Source organism: Myripristis murdjan, chromosome 5, assembly GCF_902150065.1.
Source record: "Myripristis murdjan chromosome 5, fMyrMur1.1, whole genome shotgun sequence".
NCBI lineage: Eukaryota > Metazoa > Chordata > Actinopteri > Holocentriformes > Holocentridae > Myripristis > Myripristis murdjan.
In genome coordinates this window covers 21,061,828-21,086,920 of record NC_043984.1, presented here as the reverse complement: position 1 = coordinate 21,086,920, position 25,093 = coordinate 21,061,828, and the positions used below count along the sequence as shown (strand labels likewise).

General features: G+C 42.3%; 1 protein-coding gene across 2 annotated transcripts; it reads left to right on the top strand.

The window, feature by feature from the left end:
* The first annotated feature begins 6,934 nt into the window (after positions 1-6,934).
* On the top strand, positions 6,935-23,243 carry LOC115358807 (arf-GAP with GTPase, ANK repeat and PH domain-containing protein 1-like). 2 transcript variants are annotated; one of them, XM_030050831.1, is made up of 19 exons: positions 6,935-8,075; positions 12,650-12,708; positions 12,795-12,882; positions 12,998-13,083; positions 13,225-13,366; positions 13,469-13,603; positions 13,742-13,863; positions 14,036-14,197; positions 14,296-14,379; positions 14,667-14,771; positions 14,888-15,035; positions 15,827-15,955; positions 16,071-16,208; positions 16,477-16,536; positions 17,650-17,801; positions 18,234-18,324; positions 21,647-21,869; positions 22,199-22,502; positions 22,962-23,243. In XM_030050831.1, exons 1-19 carry the CDS (start codon positions 6,935-6,937, stop codon positions 23,241-23,243), a joined length of 3,651 nt encoding a protein of 1,216 aa, XP_029906691.1. The 2 variants fall into 2 exon arrangements, with proteins under 2 accessions (XP_029906691.1, XP_029906690.1); XM_030050830.1 differs by having other exon boundaries at positions 14,888-15,047.
* The last annotated feature ends 1,850 nt before the right edge of the window (positions 23,244-25,093 follow it).

Sequence of the window (25,093 nt, the reverse complement as noted above, 5' to 3'; positions counted from 1 at the left end):
TTCAAGCCTCTTTTGGTCATTATTATGATGATGATTATTATTATTGTTATTATGCCCAGTGGAATCACATTCATCCAGACCTCAGAAATCTGAACCCTGAACCTACCTGTGAAAATTGAGGTTAACATCCTGTGGTGAAATTGTGCTGAAACATTTTGGATACTGTCAAAATTATAAAAAAAAAAAAAAAAAAATGAAACAGTAGCCTCACGAGTCTGCTTTGCTCTCTTGAACATAAATAATTAACTCTCAGGTTGGCTCCCTCTAAGAATTAAGCGTGGGCCCTCCACTGCTGTTGCCCCACTGGCTTGGTGCATGTCACATTTTGGTCTGAGGGCGCTGCCAGAGGAAACATCACAAGGTCATCAGAGAGATCAGCACCACTGAGAGGGTTCATCATCTTTGGAGCATGGAGCAATTTACTTGTTAGATGTAACAGCAATCTCCCCTCATAGACTGTGAGATATCAACAGGGCGTGTAACAATATGTGTATTTATCTTGAACTGTCACGTCATGCAGTTGTATGATGAATATACGGTGGTTTATGTGCGAAGACTCATGAACGTAAACGTACGTCACATGCATGAGTTCCATTTGGAAACCTTAAGCTGCAAGATGATAGCAATTAGCAACATGCCATGAAAGGCTTAGCTCAAGCTGACTGGTGTTGGACTGAGTCAGTCAGGCTATGGCGAGTTAAGGAGCTAAGAGACTCACCTGCTTCTTTCAGTTCAAGAGACTTTTGGGTTCCCAGCAAACTACAACAGCAATGGAGAGCAAGTGGTGGATCAGACGAAGACGGTGTGTCTGCAATGTTTGACAGTTGTAGGGTATGTATGGGTAAACACAAGGAGCATGCTAATGTTACCAAAGTCAGAAGTTGGCAAAATGCTACCTGGCTGTACCTGCTCAGTCCCTCCCTTTTCCTCTGTCCTTTTTTTTCTGGAGGATTGGGCTCAAGCATTGAATGTTTAAATACAGCCAAAGTGGAATAAATTCAAACACTCCTAATAAAAGTTTTATTTTTTTATGATTCTATTTATTTTTTTTACTTTTATAACATATGAGATGCTTTTCAGTTTTGTAGGTGATTGTCATCTATTGCCTTTTGCGTTTTATCAGCCCTACATAAAATTATGACCAATGCAATTGTGTATGTTGACCGTTTACTGCTTAATACACTACAGGCTGTACCTGTGCGGCTGTCAGGGGGGGCTAAACAACACAAGGTGGAACAAACTGTAACTTGCACTATTGCTCAAGTTCAAGTTCAAGTTTATTTAAAGCCCAATATCACTGTTTACAGTCTCTAGGGGCTTTACATGCCCAGAAGTCTACAACAAATAGGGTTTAATTCTCAAAGTGGGCAAGAAACAACTCCCTCCAAAAAACCCAGCTGTAGGATGAAATGGAAGAAATCTTGAAAAGGAGCACAGAGAGAGGAGACCCCATTTGATGGTGTTGACGAGGATGACAAGGAGGGATGAAGAGGAAGGGTGGGGTGGGCGGGCTTGCTGTCTGTTCAAAATAAATTAAAAGAAACCAAGTCTTGTGCATTTGGGGTTTTTCATTATTTTTCCATTGTACTGAACCGTGATGTCCAAACTGTGGGGTGAACCTATCTTGACTTCTGCGTACCTTGGACAGTATTATTTGGAAATTAAACATCATCTTGGAATGTTTAGTTTAATCTTGGATGGATATAGTTGTGCATGGGTCTGATCTGGCCCACGGGCCTGGCATTTGACAAATGTGTAGCAGAGGAAACGTGAAGGTGATGCTGAAATTGATAAGATTCATTCACTGGGAAGCAAGAGTTCGCTCAGCAAATGACTTGGCAATCCATCCATTACATGTAGAGATAATCTTGTGTACAAAGGTGAGGAAGAGTCACAGGATCATCACAATCAAGAGGAATCTTCCTTTGGGGAAGAGAATGCATGTACCAAATATTCATGCCAGTTCACTAATTAAAATTGACATTTTGTTCCGAGGGTGGCGCATGAAAGGAAAGGTCATGAGGTCTCTAAGTTGACAGGATTCATCCTCTGTGTAGCATGAATGTGCCCACCCATAGAAATTGAATGGGAGGAGAACAGACATTGCACCGATTGCCGTGGTTATTTGACTAGTTCAAAAGAAAATGGCGATTGTTGTGGTGACAACACACATCAGTGGGGCTGTAAAGTGCTCCATAAAATCCACCCGTAAAGTTTGTCCTCAGTGAAGTCTGTAAAATCCTCGATTCCCCTCCAGCAGCAAGGCAGAACACCTTTCTGCCAGAAAGCCTCTCTATTTCTTCTCTATTTCTGCCAGAAGGGTTAGGGTTAGGTTAGACAGCCTTTCTGGCAGAAAGCCCTGAAGGCAAATTTCTCCCATGTGTGAAGTTAACCCGCTACAACAGTCACAGTTTCTTTCAAAGGCAGCAATTCAAATAAAAATGGGCCCCACTCTTACCATCCTGCTGCGTTAATTTGAATGGGAATGTCCGTTTTAGTCCCATTTGATTTCTATGTGCTCACCAAATTTCATGGCACTTCACCCAATTGATTTTGAGATAAACTATATTACCAAAAGTATTCGCTCACCTGCCTTTACTCATACTATGAACTGAAGTGCCATCCCATTCCTAACCCATAGAGTTCAATATGATGTCGGTCCACCTTTTGCAGCTATTACAGCTTCAACTCTTCTGGGAAGACTGTCCACAAGGTTGAGGAGAGTGTTTATAGGAATTTTTGACCATTCTTCCAAAAGCGCATTGGTGAGGTCACACACTGATGTTGGTCGAGAAGGCCTGGCTCTCAGTCTCCGCTCTAATTCATCCCAAAGGTGTTCTATCGGGTTCAGGTCAGGACTCTGTGCAGGCCAGTCAAGTTCATCCACACCAGACTCTGTCATCCATGTCTTTATGGACCTTGCTTTGTGCACTGGTGCACAGTCATGTTGGAAGAGGAAGGGGCCCGCTCCAAACTGTTCCCACAAGGTTGGGAGCATGGAATTGTCCAAAATGTTTTGGTATCCTGAAGCATTCAAAGTTCCTTTCACTGGAACTAAGGGGCCAAGCCCAGCTCCTGAAAAACAACCCCACACCATAATTCCTCCTCCACCAAATTTCACAGTCGGCACAATGCAGTCTGAAATGTACCGTTCTCCTGGCAACCTCCAAACCCAGACTCGTCCATCAGATTGCCAGATGGAAAAGCGTGATTCATCACTCCAGAGAACGCGTCTCCACTGCTCTAGAGGCCAGTGGCGGCGTGCTTTACACCATTGCATCCGACGCTTTGCATTGCACTTGGTGATGTGTGGCTTGGCTGCAGCTGCTCGGCCATGGAAACCCATTCCATGAAGCTCTCTGCGTACTGTACTTGGGCTAATCTGAAGGTCACATGAAGTTTGTAGCTCTGTAGCAATTGACTGTGCAGAAAGTCGGCGACCTCTTTGCACTATGCGCTTCAGCATCCGCTGACCCCTCTCCGTCACTTTACGTGGCCTACCACTTCGTGGCTGAGTTGCTGTTGTTCCCAAACGCTTCCATTTTGTTATAATAGAGCTGACAGTTGACTGTGGAATATTTAGGAGCAAGGAAATTTCACGACTGGATTTGTTGCACAGGTGGCATCCTATGACAGTTCCACGCTGGAATTCACTGAGCTCCTGAGAGCGGCCCATTCTTTCACAAATGTCTTGTTTCACAGTCTGCATGCCTGAGTGCTTGATTATACACCTGTGGCCAGGCCAAGTGATTAGGACACCTGATTCTGATCATTTGAATGGGTGAGCGAATACTTTTGGTAATATAGTGTATGTTACTGTGGAGTAAGTGTTTAACACACAGATGGACAGGCAGACCGACAGCCACCCTAAAGCACCGCCTGCCAGTGGGACAAAAAATTCATCCAGTAAACCATCCCACTGGCAGGTAGACCTAGAAGTTATAGCTCTGGCCCTATAGAAATTATGATTCAACATTTAAAAAAATAAAAAATAAAAAAATATGCGTTGGAAATTTAAGGGGTTCATAGAATGTCTTTAATTTTGTGAACTGTAATATGTATGAATTCATTGTGTTAGGAAGGAAATGCTTGAAAATGTTTGAATTTTTTTTTTTTTAACTCATCAGTGTCGTAATTCAAAATGAGCAAAAACCTATTAAAATTGCAATAATCAATCATCAGTCTGGTGAATTCACTACACTAAAAATTTGGAATAATCCCCATTATATAAGAACTTTACATACAACTGCATGCCAACATGTGACAGCTGAATGTTGCTAATTTTAAGGAAATTCAAAAATCCAGTATGCAAAAGTATTCACACCCTGTTTCATTTGGACAAACCGTTAATGGCAGCATTTCTTTTTTGCACATTTTACATAGGCCTAAATAAATCTTTGATACTTACATCATGGTTGGATGGTTTCAGAAAACCAGAGAATCGTGAGGAGCTCTCTGGAGTCCATGTATGTGAGGTTTTAATGCTTTTGTATTTGAGATTGTATCTTTAAAGTCCTTGTGAAGCGTGTTTCTCAGCTTTCATACCAGCCATTCCAGCAGGGGAAAGGAGAAACAATCACTTGGATTAGGGACTATTGTGTTAACAAACACGTCAACTAATACACTGCATTGTGATAAAATAAAATATTTTGGTCCCAATGGAAGCACTGCTGTTGCTTTCATACACACACAAATATGCAAATATGCCGTCATTCATATTCCCACACATACATTATTCGGGCCAAGGTGGCCACTTTTGACTCTTTTTTTTTTTTATCCTGTGTGGCACCTCAGGGTCAAAGTTTTCAATTGATTGTCTCTAATTGTTTATTGTCTGATTGTTGATTGGTACTAATTTTTAGCTGATTTCAAAAGGGTCAAGTACAAAAAACACACTATCCTTAAAGGCAACAAATGACCAAAAGCCCTGGTCTGCTACATTTATGGATTGACTACAAGAGACAAAAAGACAGTGGGTGAACAGGCGTCCACTTTGTCAAAGGAATTAGTTGTCTGATACATTTTCAAGACACCTTCAATCTCATGCGCTCTTTCCCTGTGTCTTCTCTCCTCCAACACTTAACACCTTAATCTCTTATAGTGTCATTACTGTCTTCAGTTTTCTCCCATTCTTTCTCTCCTGTTTGCAGTTTATTTTGATAACACCCTTTTCAGTTTGTGATTTGTCTTCCCTTCCCTATATATTTCAAGGTTCTCTCATCTTCCATTTCCCCTTTGTCGTTTTTCTTTCTTCTTTTTCTGTTTTAGATCGTCTGTCATCTATGTGACATCCAGATCTGTATTTTTTTCCTCTTGTGCATCACCCCCCATCTCTCTCTCTCTCTCTCTCTCTCTCTCTCTCTCTCTCTCCCTCCCTGCCTCTCTCTCCCTCTCTCTCTCTCACTCAGGGGATAGACAGTGAGGCAGGGAGAGCAAGCAGGAACTGCCCAGAGATTGCCTTGAAAAAGAGAGGAGAGAGAACGAGCCGGAGCTGGAGTCAGAGCAAATACATGGACAGGAGAGGGCTGGAGGCTTTTTTCCCCCCTTCTCTCTTTGTTTTCTCGATACAGACTCAGATCTGAGTGTGCATGAATGTATGCAGGGACGACCATCTCTCTGTGAGCTTCATTCACAGCCTTGCTCTCTGTCTCTGCTCGAGCTGGATGCACAGTAGAGCTGGTTGTGTGTCAGGCTAACGGTGGGCTAGCAGGGGGCTGGAAGGCTCTGTGGCAGCGTGAAGAGGAGGAAAAAAGGAGGAGGGGCTGTGGTGAGCTGGTGGGCGTCCTCTGCCTCACAGACACATTTTATTGACTTGCTAATTGGATGAGACACTCGGAGGAGAGGATGCGGTGACCGAGGGGAGCTGCTTTCCAGAGGAGGGATACAGGCACAAGGAAGCATTGCCTGTGTTATATAAATGCATCTACTTTATTTCTTTTTTTCTTTGCTGAGGAGATAACAACAGATGTTTTACAGCATCTCTCAATGACCCTCACACCGTGCATACGTGATTTCATGCATGACATTGTCGAATGGAGATTCCAGCTGCCAGACGCTTCGTGACAAGTGAAGGATTTCCATTTTGATGTTTTTCTCATCCTATTCACTTTCACCTTTTTTTTCCCCTGGACTGATCAGCTGCAGCTCCTCTTTGTCTGCCTTGTTTGATATGCAATTTGATATTAATGAGAATCTGATGGCAGGATAAATTCTTTATTTGGACACAAACCAAATGTATTAAGAATTGTGCAATGGATATTCTTCAAAGAAAATGAAGGTATGATCCGAGGCAAAGCCAAGACACATAGTAAGGTGGCATCATTCAGCCAGACTCTCGTATTGAGTACAGTGCTAATCGAAATGGATCAACTGCATTTGTTGACTGTTGCATAATTGCAGGCTGAAACCTGAGGCGAAGACATCAAAGAGAGAAATGTCTTCTTCCATTCATCCCATGTGTCTATACGTTCTGATTCTGTGGTATAAATGAGTTTCGGAGAGAAAGCGAGACAGGGACAGGGAAGGATTGTGAATGAGTAAGTGGTAGAGACCAGTAGTAGCACCGTGCACAGAGGAGGATTAATGGAGGCATTAAAAAAAGAGAACAGTCTAGACTTGATTCACCAGTAGGTCAGCCTATTAAATGTATGCCACTGAATCACAGGTTTCTAGAAAAATTCACACATTTTTGCTGACTATACATGTCTTTATTGAGGCCTTAAAAGCCTGAGGAAAGCTGGATTCCTGTGAAGTTCTGATGCCTTACGTCAGACATAATAATTTGCACACCATTTAATGATGTGTATGTCTTTTTTCATCCATAGTTTGTTCTCTAGCTTAGATTTTCTTTCTCTTCTGTTCCAGTCTTTTTCCTGCCTGCCATGACAATGGTTTGCAGGTCTGGCTAGGTCAGAGAGCAGGTGCTGCTGCCCCAATGAGCAAAGCAGGCAAGCCACAGAGACGCACCACCTACCTCATTTCCCTCACTCTGGTGAAGGTTGAGGCTGTGCCAGAAGATGTAGCAGGAGCCCAAGGACAGAATGCAGCTCTCCCAGAGAGAGAAGAGAGTGCTGAGAAAGAGGAGGCGAGCAAGGCCACCGAAAAGGAGGAAAGACCTGTATGTGTGGAAGTAGTGGAAGAAGAAAACACACAGGTGGTGGAGGTGGAACAGGTGCATGTCAAGTTTAGCGGCCCCACTCAGAACAGGGGAAAGCTTGAGAGGAGGGAAACTTATGGATGCCAAAAAGATAGCACGTTTATTAGTAAAAGCAAAGAGGCTGCTTTTGTACATCCACCTGTCAAAGAACCAGTTAAAGTGTATGGAGGAACTTTCTCTGAGGGAGGGGTGCGCAGAGAGGGACCTCGTCCAGATGGATTGCGCCCTAAAACAGAGATTTACAGGGAGCCACCTGTACTGTTCCTAAAGAGCGAGAATGGAGCCGACCTGAGCAGCAGTCGATCACGTTGCAGCCTCCCCTTCTCTGTCCCACCGCAAATCAGCCAGCGTCCTGAAGTCCTCATGAGGTCACATACAGGGGGTGACCCTGCGTGCTGGTGGGACCTGAGGGAGGCCAATCAGAGTATTTTCCCTTCTGCTAAGACTTTGGAGCGCAAGGATAACCGAATCGGGGACCAGTCCCCGATTATGGCAGCTGCAACTTTAGGGCCTTACAGGGCATCCTGGGCCGACAGCGATGGTAAGGGCACACTCATTCGCCCTGGGGCTCCTATCAGTGGAGGATTTGCAGGGATAATGACAAGGGACAGCCCTCAAAGCGAGAGGCTTAAGACAGTTTCCACTTCCTTGCCTGCACCCCCTGCCACCCTCGTGTCCAAGCCTCAACGAAAAGGTAAAAGCCGCACCCTGGACAACAGTGACCTACATTCTCTTTCTGAGGACCTGAAGAAGGGTAAGGAGGGCCAGGGAGGAACGATCCAGCGAGCTCCAGCTCGTGACCGCAAGATGCTCAAGTTCATTAGTGGAATTTTCACCAAAAGTACTGCTGTGCCACCAAGCACCAACACTGCATCCCCCCTCTATCCAGCTGTGGAGAGAGGGTCTAGCGAGGAGGAAGGTAAAACCCTTTCATCACCAACATACAGTATTTATGTTAGGCTTTCATGACTTAAATGTATCACATTTGTTATAGGTGAACTCATTCATACCAACTTTTCTGGTCATATAATCTCATACATTTTGACTAGAAAGTATTTAGCAATTTAGAGACCCAGAGTGCCATACATATCTCCCAAAATAAAGGACACGCCTAGATTAAATGATGTGATAGGGTTTTTGGCCACTTTAGCCAGCAGGTATCTCCACCCAGGTCGCTGTAACTCCACAGAGGAGATGCAACACTGGTGAGAAATTGGTGTTTAGTTGATGGAGGTAGAAAACCCTGTCATAGATGCTGCTCCAGAATCCTCTGTAAATGTTCAGCTGGGTTGAAATCTAGTGACTAAGACGACATGTGATGGAGGTGATCACTCAAAATTACATACTTATTGCCAGTAACCTTGCCCTCTCAGGGGTTGTGTGGATTCATACCCAAAATGGGCCGATACTTAGAATCAATACTGTTTTAAAGCTTCACTGACACAGTTTTAAAAGACAGTCTCAGTGTCGGCAAGATGTGAATCTAGTTATTTATGTGTTGATTGCTAAGAAATGACTAAATACCTCAGACCAGGGATAGGCAACCATGTTGGATGTCGGGCCAAGACTCTGCAGGTTTTCATTCCACTTGAATACTACACCAGCTGATATCACTGAAACCCTGCAGACTCTTGGCCCTCCATTGTGCTTCATTGTACTGGCATCTTTGGTAAAAAATAAAATAAATAAATAAATAAATAAAAATAAAAAAAAATCATTGTGTCTGAGAAAAAAAAAACTTCAATAGCTAGAAAACCACCCACATAACTACATTTGAAAAAAACGCCATGGTAATCTCTGATAAAGGTGCTCCAGTGAGTGGTAATACAGAGCCTAAATACGATAAATAAGAGGCTTTTTTTCCACAGAACTTGCACAAAGTTCAACATTTTTCTTTTAAAAATCTTTAGCTTATTACTTGTCTTTGAGGCAAATGAGGTTATTGCTATATTTTCAGACGCACTGGGAGCCTGTGGAAGTGATGTGGTATTATACTGTAAATTTATTCTGACTGCACTAACAAGCAAGGGACAGTCTGGGAGGACATTAAAAACACCAAGTCGTAATTTCACTCTGTTCAGTGCAACACACAAACATAACTGTGCTACGATAATAATCCCATGCTAAAAATACTATGCAAATTCATTGTGTGCAATGCATTTTCATAGCATGTTTAGCAGTGCGAAGAAGTGTGAACCTGCTGGATTGTCAGAATAGGAGCAGCAAAGATAAAATCAAATCATCAAGTACTTTGTTGGCAGACAAAAGCTGGGTCTGCTGCCTCCAGCTTAAAATCAACAAGTGATAAAACTCCCAGACCTGCAAAACATCTGTTTGAAAAGCGAATGGGATCTTAAGCCAAAAACGAGCACAAGGAGAGCATAAGCATCTCAGAAAAACTCCACAGGTGTTTGTGGGTGGGGTGAATGGAAAAAAAGCTGGCAACAATTAGTACTGAGATTTCTACAATGAGACTGATACACAATGATGCCAGTTGTCAAAGAGGAAGGTGTGGGCATCATTTAACCTCACTGGAAATTTCCATTTTAGCTGCAAACTTTGCTCGTGTGCAGCACGGTGACATGTCCTGTTTTGACCAGCGTTTGATTCTAAAACCTTACTGCAGGTATCTAAATGGTTTAGTACTTTAAATTCTATCACTGCATAGGTTAACAGTCACCTACTATTTTACAGGGGTGAAAAAAGGGTTTTTGATCCTTTCACCACTGTACATGTTGACACATCTGTCTCACACATTACTGAGATGTTTCTGTAACCATGAGAACTAAACTGAAATGGAAATTAGTTAAACCTTGTCAAAGACTGAGAAGGCACTGGAAAAATAGACTTTTTCATTTTAAATACACGATATGATACAACTTTATTAATCCTTCATCTTTATTAATATATTCTTAAGAATATCATATGTGGATGTGTGACAGTGGATGTAGGATTGGAGTAAGCTCTGAATAATTTGTTGGGAGTAAGTGGGACATGAATAATTAAGGTCGGGGAAACACAGAGCTGTGTTCATCAGAGGAGTGGGAGTGGGGGAATGTAGGAGGAGTGAGGAGCGAGTGTCACTTCCTGCTCTGTGCATAGAGTTAATCAGCCTACAAATGGAGCCTATTCATTCAGTGGCTATATATTTCATTTAGGTGTCTGAGAGCAGCATACCCGATCGAAATGTTCAAAACAGTGTTTGAACTTTCAACACTGGTATTACAGCAGCAACAGATTAACAATTTTGAGGAAATGTAATGCAGAGAATATTTTCCCACCCTCTCTTTCTGTGTGAAATATTCATTTGTACGTTTTCAACATCATCTGTGTGCCACTGGATGTCATCTATCAATGCCTCTCTCTCTCTCTCTCTCTCTCTCATACACACACGCACACACACACACACACACACACACACACACACACTGCTGTATCCATGAGATCATTTATTGTATAGAGACCCAGGCTGGAGGCTTCTGGAAAATGGAGTTGCCATGGCAACAGCAAGCCGTGAGAGATGCTATTTGGTCTGTGGTGTGACGCTGTTGATAGAGGGGAATGTGGGCGTGGGGATTGCCCAAAGATGGGGATGAGGGGATAGCAGCAGGGGTTTAAAGTTAGAGCCCTCCGTTTCCCCGGAGAGACCGCCGGAGCCGCGTCTCTGCCCGGGTGGAGGTGCGGCCAGTTCAGCACACCATGTCACCGAATAGCTTCAGTGTGTGAGAGCACCCATCCTGAGCACTGTCACGGTGATACCCAGAGTGTGTGTGTGCATATGAGCTCGGGTGCGTGTGTCAATATTGCCGTGCATTCAGCCCCACCCGAGGAATCCACCTGCGAGGACACTTTCTTTATTTCTCCTCTCACATCTGCAGATACATATTGTCTCCCTCATGTCTGTTTGTGTGCATGCATTATAACTGGAGCCATCACACCAAAATCTGAACACTCAGTGCTGCCACTCCATCATGCTCTTGAAATACTGAAAGATTCGGTCAACTGGGGTAATTAGATCATTTCACTTGTTGCCAATGCAAATGAACTTGCTGCAACAATTGCCTGAAAGTGATGTCTTCTGGATACCAGTAGAGCAATGCCATATTGCCATCTGCCTTATTCTGCTGTGTGTCCCAAAATTGACACATCTTTCTAGAAAGCCCCTGAAACAAGTGAAATTATTCTACCCTGTTAGTTGAATGTTAATTTGAGGAAAATACTTTAAAGATTAAAGACTATGTCACTAAGCAACCAGTTAAGATTAGCATTATTAGGAATGCATGGAGCATAAATGCATTCATGACCTACAGTAGCCTTAACTGGGGCGACTTTTGCCATAATTGACGAGAGGGTGAGCCACTGAATAATAAATAAATTTTGAATATTTTCAAAGACTGTAACCACTCTGTGGCTCTATAAAATGTTAATTTTGTTTCATATATGCAGCTAATTGTACTATTTGCACTGGCTTTTTTAGTTGTTATGATATAATTATTTTGGTGTATCAGGACCAGCAACAGTACATAGTATAAGTGAACTGACATACTCAAATCAGATGAATAAAACGGCACAGTTGGAGAAAAATGATCATCACAATTAGTTGGTGACCAAGAGAAATTCAGTTAGCAAACAAAACCTTGATGCATTAAAATGCAGTTCTTAACACATTTGATTTTCAATATTCAATAATTGGCAATTGACAGTCAATTGTAGATGCCAAACTACATGTGGAGTGGAAGTGGATGCATCTGGAATATACTATATTTTCATAAACAAAATATTCTGCAGCAGTTGCATTTTTTTGTGAGAGAATTGTGCTGTAATTTTGTGGCAACATTTTCTGATGCTAATCACAGGCTGTGAGAGTTAGTTTGCCTGTTTATGATCATGCTTATGCCTGAGTTAACTCAGAAACAATTTACTGTAGCTGGCAAGATGAATCACATATTTTTTCAAAGATCGAGCTTTGTCCATTATTTTCTAGAGCAAACTGAAGTATTTAACTCAATATAAGCATGATCTCTTATTTATGAATCAGTAAGACTTCAGCATCGCAGAATCTGACTTGACCAGAAAGCAAATGATGTCTTTTAATCCCTTTTCCACCAGATTTCTCAAACGCTCCCTGTCAAATTTGTAAATCATTGCGGTGTGTTTAGTCATGTTGAGATAAAGCGATGAAAGCAGTCAATGTGTTTACTAACTTATGACAGCTTCCACATTAGAGCGTACCACAGCATACAACACCTCCAATCAATGAGCACCAGATATTCCCTATCCAGCTGAGAGATTGTATTTTCTATGTGGTTGCTGTCCTGGTGCTGCAGTCTCTTTTGTTTGGCCGCCACTGACTCTCCGTGCTCTGCACTGTCCACAGGCAGGAGTCCAACTAGATCTGCCAGAAATCATTACAGTGCTGATCTTGGGTTTTTTGTCATTAATATTAATAATTCCTTTCTTCCTCATTTCTCTGTCCTTTTCCCTTTGGTCCAGCTGCATGTGCCAGCAGTCAGGACTGGTCCATCAGTCAAACTGTACAAGAGCTTCACTTGGTAAGCGTTAAGACACTACTAACACAAAGTCATGTGGGATTTGATGATAACTTCATAATGTATTTTTTTGTACATGCACTCTCCAGGGTGTTTTGGGCGGTCTGTGCAGTGGGAAGTCTGCTCTGGTTCACAGACACTTGACCGGGAGTTACCTGCCCTTGGAGAACGCTGACGGTCGGTTTGAAAATGTGCCCATACACAGACATGCTACGCAATGTGTTTTCTTTTTTGTTACACCGTTTGTTCACGGCTGGTAATGGTGACTCAGATTTATTTCTGTGTCTGGCAGGGCGCCAGTATATTAAGGAGGTGCTGGTCGACGGACAGAGCCACCTGTTGATAATCAGAGAAGAAACAGGACTCCAAGGCGCTCAGGTGCGACAGGACTTGAATAAGCAACGACACTAATGTATCTAAATCCCCCGATTTAGTCTTTAGTATCAACCTGCTCTCATTTAGCAACATCTTCTGATAAGCACTCCTCTCCTCTTTTCTCTGTCCTTCCCTTCTCTTCAGTTTGCAAACTGGGTGGATGCAGTCATCTTGGTCTTCAGTTTGGAAAATGAAGCCAGTTTCCAGGAAGTTTACAGAATATACAACCAGCTTGGTATGCACCGGCCCATTACTGAGATACCGTTCATAGTAGTGGGCACTCAGGGTAAGATACACATACATGGACATAAATAAAAACAGGCTCTGAATCAAATATTTGTTGACAGAGGGGAGGTCTAGTTGTATTTGTGATTTGTGTGTTATCTAGATAAGATCAGCAGCACCAACCCCAGGGTAATAGATGATGCCAGGGCCCGGCAGCTCTGCTCAGATGTGCGGCGCTGCACTTACTATGAAACCTGTGCTACTTACGGCCTCAACGTGAACAGAGTCTTCACTGATGGTGCGTCTTCCTTTGAAAGACCAGAACAGATTGTATAAGTGGTGATGTCGGTATACAAAACAGATGGGAAAAAAGACAGTTGCAAATACAGGGGGATGATGTCTTGTTTAGGCTAATATCTCATTTTCTGTACCACAGCTGCTCAGAAGATCATGGCAGCCAAGAAGCAAGCTGCTCTGCTGGCTTCCTGTAAGTCTCTCCCTAACTCTCCGAGTCACTCCGGCGGCTCCACCCCAGTGTCGGGAGTCTTTCCAGGACAGGTAAAACTACTAAAGACCATCCCTATTATACGCTTTTGTCTGTCCTTTTTTCCCCCCGCAGTTTCATGTTTCTGTCATGTTTGCTGTTATGGCAAACTAAACCGTCTCCCTGTACTGTTATCTTCCAAACCCACCCGCTCCTTTCTTACTCCCACTCTTTCCCTTTCTCTAGGCGAGTAATGGTGGTCAGAGCAGTGACTATTCCTCTTCCCTTCCCTCCACTCCTGTGATTAGTCATAAAGAGATCTGCAGGGCTGGCAGAGGGGAGCGACAGGACAGCGCCACCCCTGGGTCTGTCCGCAGTGGCACTCGAAGACGCACCTCCCGCTTTTCGGTATATATCTTACTTCATTACCACCCACCCTGTTCTTGCTGCGCTTTTCTTGGTCTCTGATCCATTTGATAGTTGTTGTTCCTCTGCTCGACTTCTAGAGCCGGAGAGGCAGCGACTCAAACAGAAGGAGTGCAGACGGTAAGGGGGATCTGGGTAGTGGACGCTCCATTCCCATAAAACAGGTAGGTCATCGACCTGCAATAGATACAGAAACAATGTATGATGTATTTAATGTCTCACTGTAGAGGGCGTCACACTAGCACTCACTTTAAATTAAATGTGTAAAGGCAATTTTATTTTATGGAATGTTGAACTGCTCTGATCTCCCATATTGGCCAGATGAATAGATGGTGGGGATTTTGGCAGCCTGCGTTGCTGGCTCCTGTAATCTCGCTGCCAAAATGTGTGAGATGGGCGTGCAGGAAATTAGAGAGGAAGTCTCACTCTTCTCGTTTGTCACCTCCACCAGAGCATCTTGCTGAAGCGCAGTGGGAACTCACTCAACAAGGAGTGGAAGAAGAAATATGTCACTCTGTCCAGCGATGGCATGCTGTCCTATCACTCCAGTGTCAATGTGAGTCAGTGTGTTAACAACTGCCAGACTGCTGCACGCGGCGTGCTGCTCAAAGCCTCAAGCACACTGACTGCTAACTGGTGGCTGGTAGTAATGGGTGACGTTTGGCTTGGCAGGACTACATGCTGAATGTTCCTGGGAAAGAGATGGACCTGCTGCGGGTGACAGTGAAGGTGCCAGGGAAGCGGCCGCCGCGTGCCGTGCCCACCTGTGGCCCTCCAGTTGGGCTCAACGGGCGGGTCAAAGATGTCCCTGGGCATGAGGGTGTCAGCCCAGGTTTGCGAATACACATCATGTCTTTGATATTGTACACCATGAGGGAATATTTATTTTATGTTCCCTTGCAAAACACCTTCAAAACTATTATGCTCTCATCCAAAACATTTTTATTCTCCAAGATTTTTTTTTTGTCATGCGAAAGTAGACATTATTCTGTATGTATTAACTGAAATATCCGGAAATGTCAGCAATAACATCAAACCAATCTATAAATATACTATTTATGACTCTAACCATCATTTCTCAGCCACTCTATAATCAGACTTCTTACAAATAGACTGGAACTATAGCAATATACTACTGATACTGATCAGCTTGTGGCGTGTGCACTTTTGATGACACATCTGAACATTGAATATATTTGACAACAGCAATCATATTTAGCTACAGTATTAGCCGGTGGGGCAGTAGAAAGCCCAATAGTCTGGTCTACCATAAATACCTTGCATTTCCAAACTCCTTTGGGAGGTCACAGCTTGGTGATATGATGAAAATTTTTTGCAAGGGAATGCAAAACCTTTGAGAGAGAACAAAGAAGCACTCAAAAGTTTTGCAATAGTGTGTTTAGGGGGAAAAAAAGCAATCTCTGTCAATGTCCCTTTCGGGAGTTCTGCTCTATTACTTTGTATCTTTTACTTTTCTGGTGTTCATACAGAATTGAGATTAACTCTACCTCCGAGTAGTGCATGTTAAAATCTCTGTAGCACCATTGTTTGATTTTTATGCTTGTCTCAGCCTCTTAATCTCAACAAATGGGCTTTCTATAACCTCTACAGTCCCTGTGAGCACCAGTAGCCTCCTGCAAGTGGAAGAAATGGAAGGACTGGGTGGCGCTTTATTCCTTAGAAATAATAGAGGGGTGCAGCGGTGCCCCTCCACATTATCCAACCACGCACACAGTGTTGGTGAGGAAAACACCTGATTCTGTGAACATACTCATGATGATATGACATAACATATACCCGTGTAAACATACTGGATCGTTTTACTGTGTAATGTTTACTGTGACTTTGTCCTTAGACTCTGCTTTTGAGGGGGTGTCCAGCTCCTCCTCTACTAAAGACATGGGCGCTGGCTCGCCAGTGACCGACAGGAAGAAGCATCGCAGGAAGAAGAGCATGAACCAGAAAGGAGATGCAACCATGGGTCAAGCAGACGGTAAAGCAAAGGCTGATCAATAATCTCCTTATTTTCATAGTCATCAATCTGTAGTGATAAAGTCCATCAAAGTAAACAACAAACAACAATGGTATAATTTGGATATAATATAATGACCTTATTGAGCTTTGATTGAAAATTAACGTGAAGAAATTATTTTTACCTCGTGGCACTGTTATTTATTTGCCCTTGATCTGCCTCTGCTCTCTCTCTCTCTCTCCCTCTCTTTCCTCGGCTTTTCTGGGACATTTCCTCTTGTCTCGTGTAGCCAAGCGCAAAATGTGGAAACTAAAAAGCTTTGGTAGCTTAAGAAACATAAACAAGACAGGTAATGCTGATCTGTCAGCCCGTGGTCTTCAAACTGTGGCTGACCCACTGCAAGTGTCAATCTGTCTGCTTGTCTCGCTGTTACTGTGTTTCCCTGCCACATTAGAGCGGGATGTGACACTGCTGTCATATCAAGCTTATGTTGCAGCATGGCTTAATTAAACCATATCATCTCCATTATTTAACATTTTTCTCTTAATTTGTTTAACCTTTAAATATGCATGTTTGTTTCCAGCAGTGATGTTAGAGCATTTCATTTCATGGCTTTGAACAATAGGGATATTGTTCTTATGATTATTGTTATAATTATTATTGCTGTTGCTTTTAGGTGTTTTTTCCCCTAATCTAATGACCAACTAAACACATTAATAAACTTCAGTTGTTTCTGAGGCATGAATGCTCAACTCCACTGCTGTAAACAAAAGAGAAGTGTAACTTATCTTGATAATATATTGGTTAAGTCTCTAAATGTGCTTTACTGCATTCACTTTTAACAAAGGCATAAAGAACTTAAAGATTTATTTTTCAAATGTAACTTTTAAAGCAGATATGGCTTAGTTTATTCTCTTGAGCTGTTAACTTCTTGCATCGTAAATCTACAGACTGCTCCAAAAGTTGAGATGAAAAATATTGACATTTACTGTGCATTTGCCATTAGCTGCCTCTTGCTTGAAGAACGTGTTGTGTATATAGTAGAAGAAGCCTCTCCACCATGCCTTTTGTATTTTTAGCATCTACAATATTATTAGTGAATCCTCAGACGTCTGAAATATATTCAAATCACAGCACTTGTGCAAAATATTCGTCGATACAGCCTAACCTTTCTGATTGAGTCCATACAGGGTGAGGAAAAACCTTTAATAACATGCATAAACTGAGGATATTGAAGGGATTGTGCTGCATATATTTGTCAGTTAGGTTTGTTTTAGTGGATTGCTCAGATGTCTGCACTTTGGATAAACATTTTTTTTTGGTATTTGTGTAAGTGCTGCTTTGAGATTCACCAACTGGTGTACTCAGCCTCTTTAAAAAACCTGATTCCTCTGTCTGGTTCTTAAGCTACAGTCTCCCAGTGCCTACATGACACAGGCCTGTTCATGTTTTTCCCTGTCAGATGAGGACACTTTTGACTTCCTAATTGTGTCAAGCACGGGCCAGACATGGCACTTTGAAGCCCAGAGCGTGGAGGAGAGGGACTCCTGGGTCCAAGCCATTGAGAGCCAGATCCTGGCCAGCCTGCAGCTGTGTGAGAGCAGCAAAAACAAGGCAAGAAATACCAGGAGACATGCACACTGCACACACAGTATATGCACTGTAATTTACAGAGTCAGGCAAAATGTTATTTATGTTAATTCCTAATTACTCTCTCTTGTAAATCATGATGAATGCTTGTATGAATGTTTGTGTGTGTGTGTATAATATGGTAATTGCTACCACCGTAATGCTTCTGAATGTTCACCTCAATCGCTGTGATGCGTTTCTTTGGAAAATGTGAATGGTATGTCACACAGTATCAAATCCCTATCATTAGGCCATGAATGGTCACATGATAATGATTTTAGCGATCTGCCTCAGCCTTTGGAATTAAAGACTCTGGAATCAAAGCAATCATTATGTTGTGTTATAATATGCTACCATACCTTACACCATTACAGAGCCGTTTTCCTTTATTTATCAGTGTCTCTGTGTGTTCACCAGGCTCGCAAGAACAGCCAGAGTGAAGCCGTGGCTCTGCTGGCCATCCGCAACGCAAAGGGCAACAACTTCTGTGTCGACTGCGACGCTCCGAGTTAGTGACACATTCCCCTTCTCCATGTGCTGTTTAGTCATTATTTTCACACACATGGGCATACCTGTGTTCTTCTCTCCACATGAACTGTTTCTTCATATTTCACCTCTCATATATGCAGCATCAAGCCATATAACCGTTACTGTTTGCTTTCATTTTTTCCTTTTTCAGTCTCTGTGATGTTGACATTTGAATTAACCAATTAAAGAAGCAGCAGGCCGCTCATACACTTAAAAGACACATAAACAGTGCCTGTAATCACATGACTTAAGTGTGAGACAAATGATGAGGGTGGCTGGACTGCTGAGCGGGCCATGGCATTCAAAACGATGCTGCCAGTCAAGCCAGCAGGGCAAGACACTTTTAATTTAGTCTGGTCAGAAACAGAGTGGACTGCTGAGTTGGCCTGGTGGTTGTCCTCTCCTTGAGCGAAGAGTAGGGTTCAGATGTCGTCTGTAACTTTTTAATGTGGAAATGCGTGATCTGTAAAGGGAAAGATTGTCGAATGGCACTGTGAATTGGAAATTCATGCTTCTGGTGGCAAAGATGCAAGTGACAGATGTCGACTTGGGTCTGCTGAGTTTGGGCAGAGAAGGGCCCGTGTCTGGGATGCTGGAAAACACTCTTGAGCTCACTTGAGGTGTTGTGGGCCAAAAGCTGGCAAATGTTGCTGCTCGTCTTGTGATCCTGCAGATTTATGACACAGATGTTTTCTGTGGGTCTCAGGCCATGCAGCATTCTGGTAAAGTCTGGATCAGACCTCTGCATGAACCTTGGATTAGCCTGTATCCTGCATAATAAATGTTAAATTAAACAGAGCAGCTGTAAAAAAAAAAAAAAAAAAAAAAAAAAGAGAGAGAGAGAGAGAAAGAAAGAAAAAAAAAGACTTGTGGTTCAGAGTAGCTGATCTTAAACCAGTAACATTTACCAAGTTAATCCCTTAACCAATTTCCTACAAATGAACCAAAAGGCTTTTTGGGGATTACTGGGGAATATAATGCAATAAAATAAATAAATAAACTAGAATTATGGCTACATAAATATGTTACAACTTTGCTAACTGTGTATTGGTCTCTGAAAAAGACATAGAGATAACATTATTTTAGTTGTAAAGTTCACATGCATGTAGTTAGTGAGACTGCGAGGCTTATCATAAAGGTTAGAGAGAATCATGGATTGTGTGGCCACTCATGTTAATGATAGCACAGATTAGATCTTCTATTGTTGGAATTGTTGAAATAATGCTTTGTAAGAAAATATACCATGGCCATTAGATACAAACTTTGCAGGGAGACTTATGCTTGTGTTTCTGAAATAATGACCACATCTGTACACATCTATACATGCACATATTTTGCCAGCAGGAATGAGTAGCGTTGATTTGAGGAATCTTGCCTTTGTCTGATTGATTTGTTTATGTGAGCAAATCTTTAAGAAAAAAGAAATAAAGAAATAAGTTACCAACACTTTCATTTACAACACTGATCAGACTCAGGGAAGTAATAGCCTTTCAAATTTTTATTCTCAAACACCTCCGAAGTAAAACATAGAGGCAACTGTTAACATTTCATTTGTAGAATAGCAATTCATATCTAACATCAAAAGTCCCATAGGCTTTTGTGCCAATTACTCTAAAATAATTCCCTTGGGAATGGATTTTAACATTTATGCTTGATTTCCAAATTGAGGTTAGATGACCAATTGAGGTCAGCTAAGCCAGCTACCTTATTTTAGGTAACTCTTTAGCTAAGCATCTAGGCTAAAATGTGATAGAGTCATCTATAAAAGCACTTGCAGTGAGCATACATTTGTCTTTGGTAATCGGTAATTGGTAAAACTTTACAGCTTGGAGAAAGTGTGCTGTACAGTGGAAAGGGGTTGTGTCTAAAACTGAAAACATGTATAGGTTGAATGGATGGAAGTTTTAACCACTAACCTAAAGGCTACTTTGAAACATAAAACAACAGGGACAGTGCAGGTTATCAGAGATTACATCAACATTCTAGCAAGATATCAGCCTAAGTTATTGGCCCTTTATGAAAACACACAGCAGACACTTTGTACTGTATTTGGTGGCAGCCCTTGCCTGTGGTCACAGCCTCACTTTGGGAGAGCCGGCCCTACACGACACCTTGACTGGGAGACTATAGAGTTTTCTGTTTTCTGTTTTTTTTTCCACTGGTATTTTTTTTCTCTCCATTGTAAGGGCACCTCATGGTGTTTTCTTACTTGAAAGGGCATCTAAGAGGGCATCTCAGAGTTTCTTTATCAGAAAGGCACCTAGGGAACCTTACTTTTATCCCATTGTAAGGGCCCCTGTCCTATAGCACCACATCACATTTTCTCCACTGGAGGCTCATCCATTAAGAAACTTCCCACATTCTCATGTAGGCACTCCCTTTACAGCACTGCATCACATTTTCCCCACTGGAGGGGCACTTCTCCATTAGAAGAGAACCTCATTTATTATAATTTATTATTGTTATTTATTTATTGCATGAAGGAGCACCCCACAGGACATTCAATTCTTTTTTTCCCCATGTGAAGGTCCGACAATGGGCCAGTTCCTCTAGTTTTTGCCACTGTAGACGACACTTTAGTGATGCTTTTTCAAACATGGGGGTACCCGCCCTCCCCCCAGTGACAGGCTCTTCTGAATCAGAATTGGCATGACTCAGATATTTTTACTTTAGCAGGGAAAATATCTGCCAAAAATGTTCTTTTGTCAGTCTAAAATCTCAACAATAAATAAAAGGTTAATAAATAAAACAATCAGAAGTGTGAACATTTTTCAGCATGAGAGGTTCTAAAGCCAACAATGTGCACATTATGCTGCAGACCATAGGTTTTACAATATATTCAAAATGCTTATTAAAATACCCTATAATGAAATGTTTTTCTCTCAAACTAATTTTCATTATTTTAAGATGTTATTAGATGTTATTAAACTGAATAAAAATAAATAAAAATAGATCAAATACTGGAGATTTTATGCTCTGTGGAACATTTTGAAGGGCCGGCGTTTTGGGGGAAGCTCAAATTGATGCGCAGACCCCACAGTTGACAGCTTTGCTTTATAACACGCCCAGACAGAATTTCACACAATATCAGACAGTTTTTTGGCACCGTGCTGCCAATCTGACAATTTTTTATTTATTTTTTTTTTTCAGTTGGCAAGTGTATATTCGCATTTGGATGCTTTGCACCAAGGACTGCTTATAAAAACACACTGGAACGAAGAATCTGTCAACTATATCCACATAGTCAATTCCAAACAGAGCTCACTGGCTGACCCTGGGTCTGTCTATCTTCCCTCTCCAAGATCCGACCTGGGCCAGTCTGAACCTGGGCGCACTCATATGCATCGAGTGCTCTGGGATCCACAGAAACTTGGGGACCCACCTGTCACGTGTTCGCTCCCTGGACCTTGACGACCTGCCACGGGAGCTCACGCTGGTTCTGAGTGCAATCGGCAACCACATGGTCAACAGCATCTGGGAGGGGCGCACTCTGGGCCGCCATAAACCAACACCTGATGCGACTCGGTAAGGGGGCAAAGACGGTAATGGAAGACAGGACATATAGGAGTGACACTGCCTTAGTGAGAAATCGTATGTGGGCGTCATGTCTAGACCTTATGTGTCTGAGACTGCAGAGTACATGTTGAGTGTCCTCTTGATCCCTCTGATATTCTTTGGAAATCCTTTTGATATTTTAAAGAATCCTTTTGATACAGAGAGTAGATATTGCTGAAAATGTCACGCTGATCGGCATGGCCTCAAGCATAGTAGGAGAGAGAGGCTGTGAATGTATCACACTGATCATGCTCCTCCTTACAGTCACTCACACTATTCCTATTTGTTTCCCTGTCCAGAGAGGAGCGGGAGTCATGGATCAGGGCCAAATATGAGCAAAGGCTGTTTGTGGCACCGTTGCCTCCTCCCACTCCTAGCGAGGGGTCGGACATCACATTGTCTGGCCGTCTTCTGTTGGCAGTGATGGAGCACAACCTCCCCAGACTGCTCCTCCTCTTGGCCCACTGTACCAAGGAGGACATTAACACCCCGGTCAGCCTGGCCCTCGCCTCCAAGTCCCCCATGGCAGCCCGATTACCCAGCTCTGCCCTACATGCTGCCTGTCAGCAGGCTGATGTAGTCATGACACAGCTTCTAGTCTGGGTATGCTTCTATGCCTTTTCCCCATTGTTTGTTGCTATGCTTTTTCCATTTGCTGCTAGATTAAAAATAATAATAATAATGCCATTTAGAAGCATTGGATCACCGTTAACTATTCTGCTGAATTATGCAAATTGGCAAATGACATTTAACTGTAAGCCTTTGCCTTCAAGAGCCTATATTTGATACCCATAATTAATATACTTGATGAAAACAGCATAAATTAACAGTATAATGAATGTGCTGAACAAAATAACCCAGCACCCACATAACTAATCTATGTGAGTCAAAGCCCATATAATTACAGGTTCAGATAAAGGTTCTCGTTTGTCCCACATGGTGAATGTACCTTAACATTCAGGACAGAGGATAATTACATAATGGGATGAAAAAAATATATAATTTTATCTCTCTTATCTCCTTTTCTTTCCCCTCCCTTTATTCTGCTCTCGTTGGATGCAGTATGGTTGTGATGTCAGATACCGGGATGCACAGGGGCAGACTGCCCTGGCTCTGGCACGCAATGCTGGCAGTCAGGAGTGCGTCGACATCTTGCTCCAGTATGGATGCCCAAATGAACCAGCCCCCTCCATCGCCACAACAGCCAGCTTCGCAGGAGCTGCGACTCCCAGCTTCTCTGTTGCCATGACGCCGAGCCTATCTGTGGCCACGACACTCAAGATCTCGCACAAGAGCGGCACCACCAGCATGAGTCATAGCAGCTCTAGACGAGCAGTGTCATAATCAGAGTGTGGCGTGGGGTGGTACAGCGTGTGAATATGTGTGTGTGTGTGTGTGTGTGTGTGTGTGTGTGTGTGTATATGTGTGTGTGCATGAGTGTGTGTATGTGTTTCCACCAGTATTGAAAAAGTCGCTTTGCCCTCATAGCGTCTACTGTAAAGTACCCATATACTCACACTCGGACACAGTGACAGGCCGACAAGACTGATGAACAAACTGCCAAATCTCTCACTCTTAAAGCCAGATAATGAGTGTAAAGGCTGTATGTGTGTGTCAGGGAAGAGGCGGCTCCATAGGCAACCAGTTCCCACTGGTAGTGACACAGACAGATTTGTGTGAATGGATGAGGGAAATGCTTCTGACAAAACTCTGTAATAACCACTATCCCTCTCCTGCAGTACACTTCAATACACCAACAGTAAGACAAAGATAATGACATCCATATGTCTGAGCATCCAGATTTGGCAGGAACTTCTTGTACTGTACACCACATGATACGATTCCTAGTTCATCATAGATCTGCACATAGAACCTGCAACAAAAAGACCTGCAATAATTTTAACATTTGAGAGATGGATGCTTCTATATTCAAATCTCTATCTGCTTGAAATCCTAAATATTACAGCTGACCACCTTTATTGACAAAGAATAACCACTACAAATTCAAAGTGCATAGATTGTGCTATGATCGACACAACCAGCCATTCAGCCAATGGCTTGTGATTAAATAATAAATTAAAAAGCATCTCTCCAGTGGCTGGGAGTGGGGAGAATATTTTAAAGATGATCAAAAGTAACTGTACAGAAATTCACGGAGAAACTCTATTACTATAATTCTGAAAACTCAAAAGCGCTTCATTTATCAAGATTGTTACTGTATGATTTGTACAGTTAGCTCTGTGTATAGTAATTCAAAGGATTGCGCCTAGTTGTTCAGAAATTTACAACTTATCGATTAGGTTTTTTTTTGTTGCTAGCCGAATGATGATTATTCTTTCAAGTCTCTTTGACATCAAAGAATGAGATTTATAATTTATGTTTGTATAGCTGTGCGTGACGTAAGCACTGAACAGGGTGTGCAGACTCTGAAACATGAGTGCATTAATACATGGGAAGGGAATGATTCCAGCAGCAGCCCTTTGTCTTGGGTGGAATGCCACTTGACATGCCGTGTAGATGAATGAATGAATGACTAAATGAATGAATGAAATGCCTTGATTTTTGACTGAATGTATGCCAAAAGACCAATGGTTTCAGTTCTTTATTTCAAATACTATTGTGTATCATCTGAAATACAGCTATGAACCACTGTCTTAGTGCAATGTCGGGCCGTTTTCATTTGACCAATATCATTCCTGCTGTACAAGTGAGTTATTAATTGACAAAAGTGGATCAAAGTTGTCAAAGTTTCTGATCTGTAAAACTGGGCCTTCTAATGAACATATTTGTTAATGGCAATACAAATCAACATAAAAATCGGTTGCACAAGCTGACATTTGGAAACCTGGCATAAGAAACAACCCCACCCCCTGCAGTACTGTATGTATTTTAACCTGAAAACACCACTGATTGTACATGTCTGTGATGTAAGCATCTCTTTCCATTTGTATTTTTTTACCCATGCAATGATTCATACAGCATTGATTATCAATACAATTAGGCAACTGCCGAAACTGTGATGTTTTATTTAGAGGTGTGTGTCTGTTATCTATGTTGGGGTGGAGAGGGGACCGCATTTTGAAGGGCAAGAGATGTTAATGTTGGTTATGTGCATAATGTATACCCTAACCTGGTTGATTTTTCATGACATGGTGAGCAGGTGCAGTCAGTCTTAACCCTTTAAAAACAGTTCT